The following is an 816-nucleotide window of genomic DNA, read 5'->3' as shown; positions in this document are numbered from 1 at the left end:
AAATGATCCTTGATCTGATGAGACAACTGTCAAAAACTAAAAGCTTTATATTAGTGCTCAAGAGACTTATTTATGCCTGCCATTTAAAAAAAAAAATTTGCCTATGATCTGGAAACAGTGAAAGGTTTTGGCTTTGAAAACCTTTTCTTAGAACTTTTGTTGGACTACAGTAAAGATCTTGAGTATGTCAATGATGACTACAGTAGCTAAACAAAACAATAAGTGCAACAAACTTTTGGGGTCAATTTTTTTTGTAAGTAAGATGTGTACGGACAATTAAAATGTAACTGTACTTTTAAAGTACTTTTAACTGAATTTTCTTATAATCCTTTTCTTCTTTTTCTTAACATACCTCCAAATAAATGCTACTACAAACATTATGCTGTAATTAATTTCTTGGGATTAATTCCACACTGAAGTAAGCGTGGGAGAATGTGTTCATGAGCGTGTGTGTGTGTGCGCGCGCGCGCATGCGTGCTTGCATGCATGTGTGTGTGTGTGTGTTATCGTGGAGACTTTATTTGTATATATTTCATATAAAAAGGAAATATTCGAATTGGTTACCATCCTCTGTTAATGAGAATTTGCACTTGATCTATAGGGAAGAATGGACGGAAGCTATTCAGGCCGTAGCAGACAGACTCCAGAGGCAAGAGGAAGAGAGGATGAGTTGTTGCAGTCCAACCTCACAAATTGATAATATAGGGGAGGAGGAGATGGATGCTTCTGCAACCCATCATAAAAGAAAGGTAGGAAATAATGACTTGCTCCTCTATTTGGCACATGTATCAGTATGGAAGAAATATGCTAAAAATG

General features: G+C 36.2%; 1 protein-coding gene across 3 annotated transcripts in view; it reads left to right on the top strand.

The window, feature by feature from the left end:
- Positions 1–816, top strand: part of AKT3 (AKT serine/threonine kinase 3) — a 238,032-nt gene that overhangs the window by 173,832 nt on the left and 63,384 nt on the right. For all 3 annotated transcript variants that reach the window (XM_023744156.1, XM_006102827.3, XM_023744157.1), the window contains one exon: positions 602–749. In XM_023744156.1, the coding sequence (XP_023599924.1) occupies positions 602–749 (148 nt within the window). The remainder of the gene's footprint in view (positions 1–601; positions 750–816) is intronic.

The sequence above is a fragment of the Myotis lucifugus genome, unplaced genomic scaffold (assembly GCF_000147115.1).
Source record: "Myotis lucifugus unplaced genomic scaffold, Myoluc2.0 scaffold_432, whole genome shotgun sequence".
NCBI lineage: Eukaryota > Metazoa > Chordata > Mammalia > Chiroptera > Vespertilionidae > Myotis > Myotis lucifugus.
The sequence above is the reverse complement of the archived record's forward strand: the minus strand, read 5'-3'. Positions and strand labels throughout refer to the sequence as shown.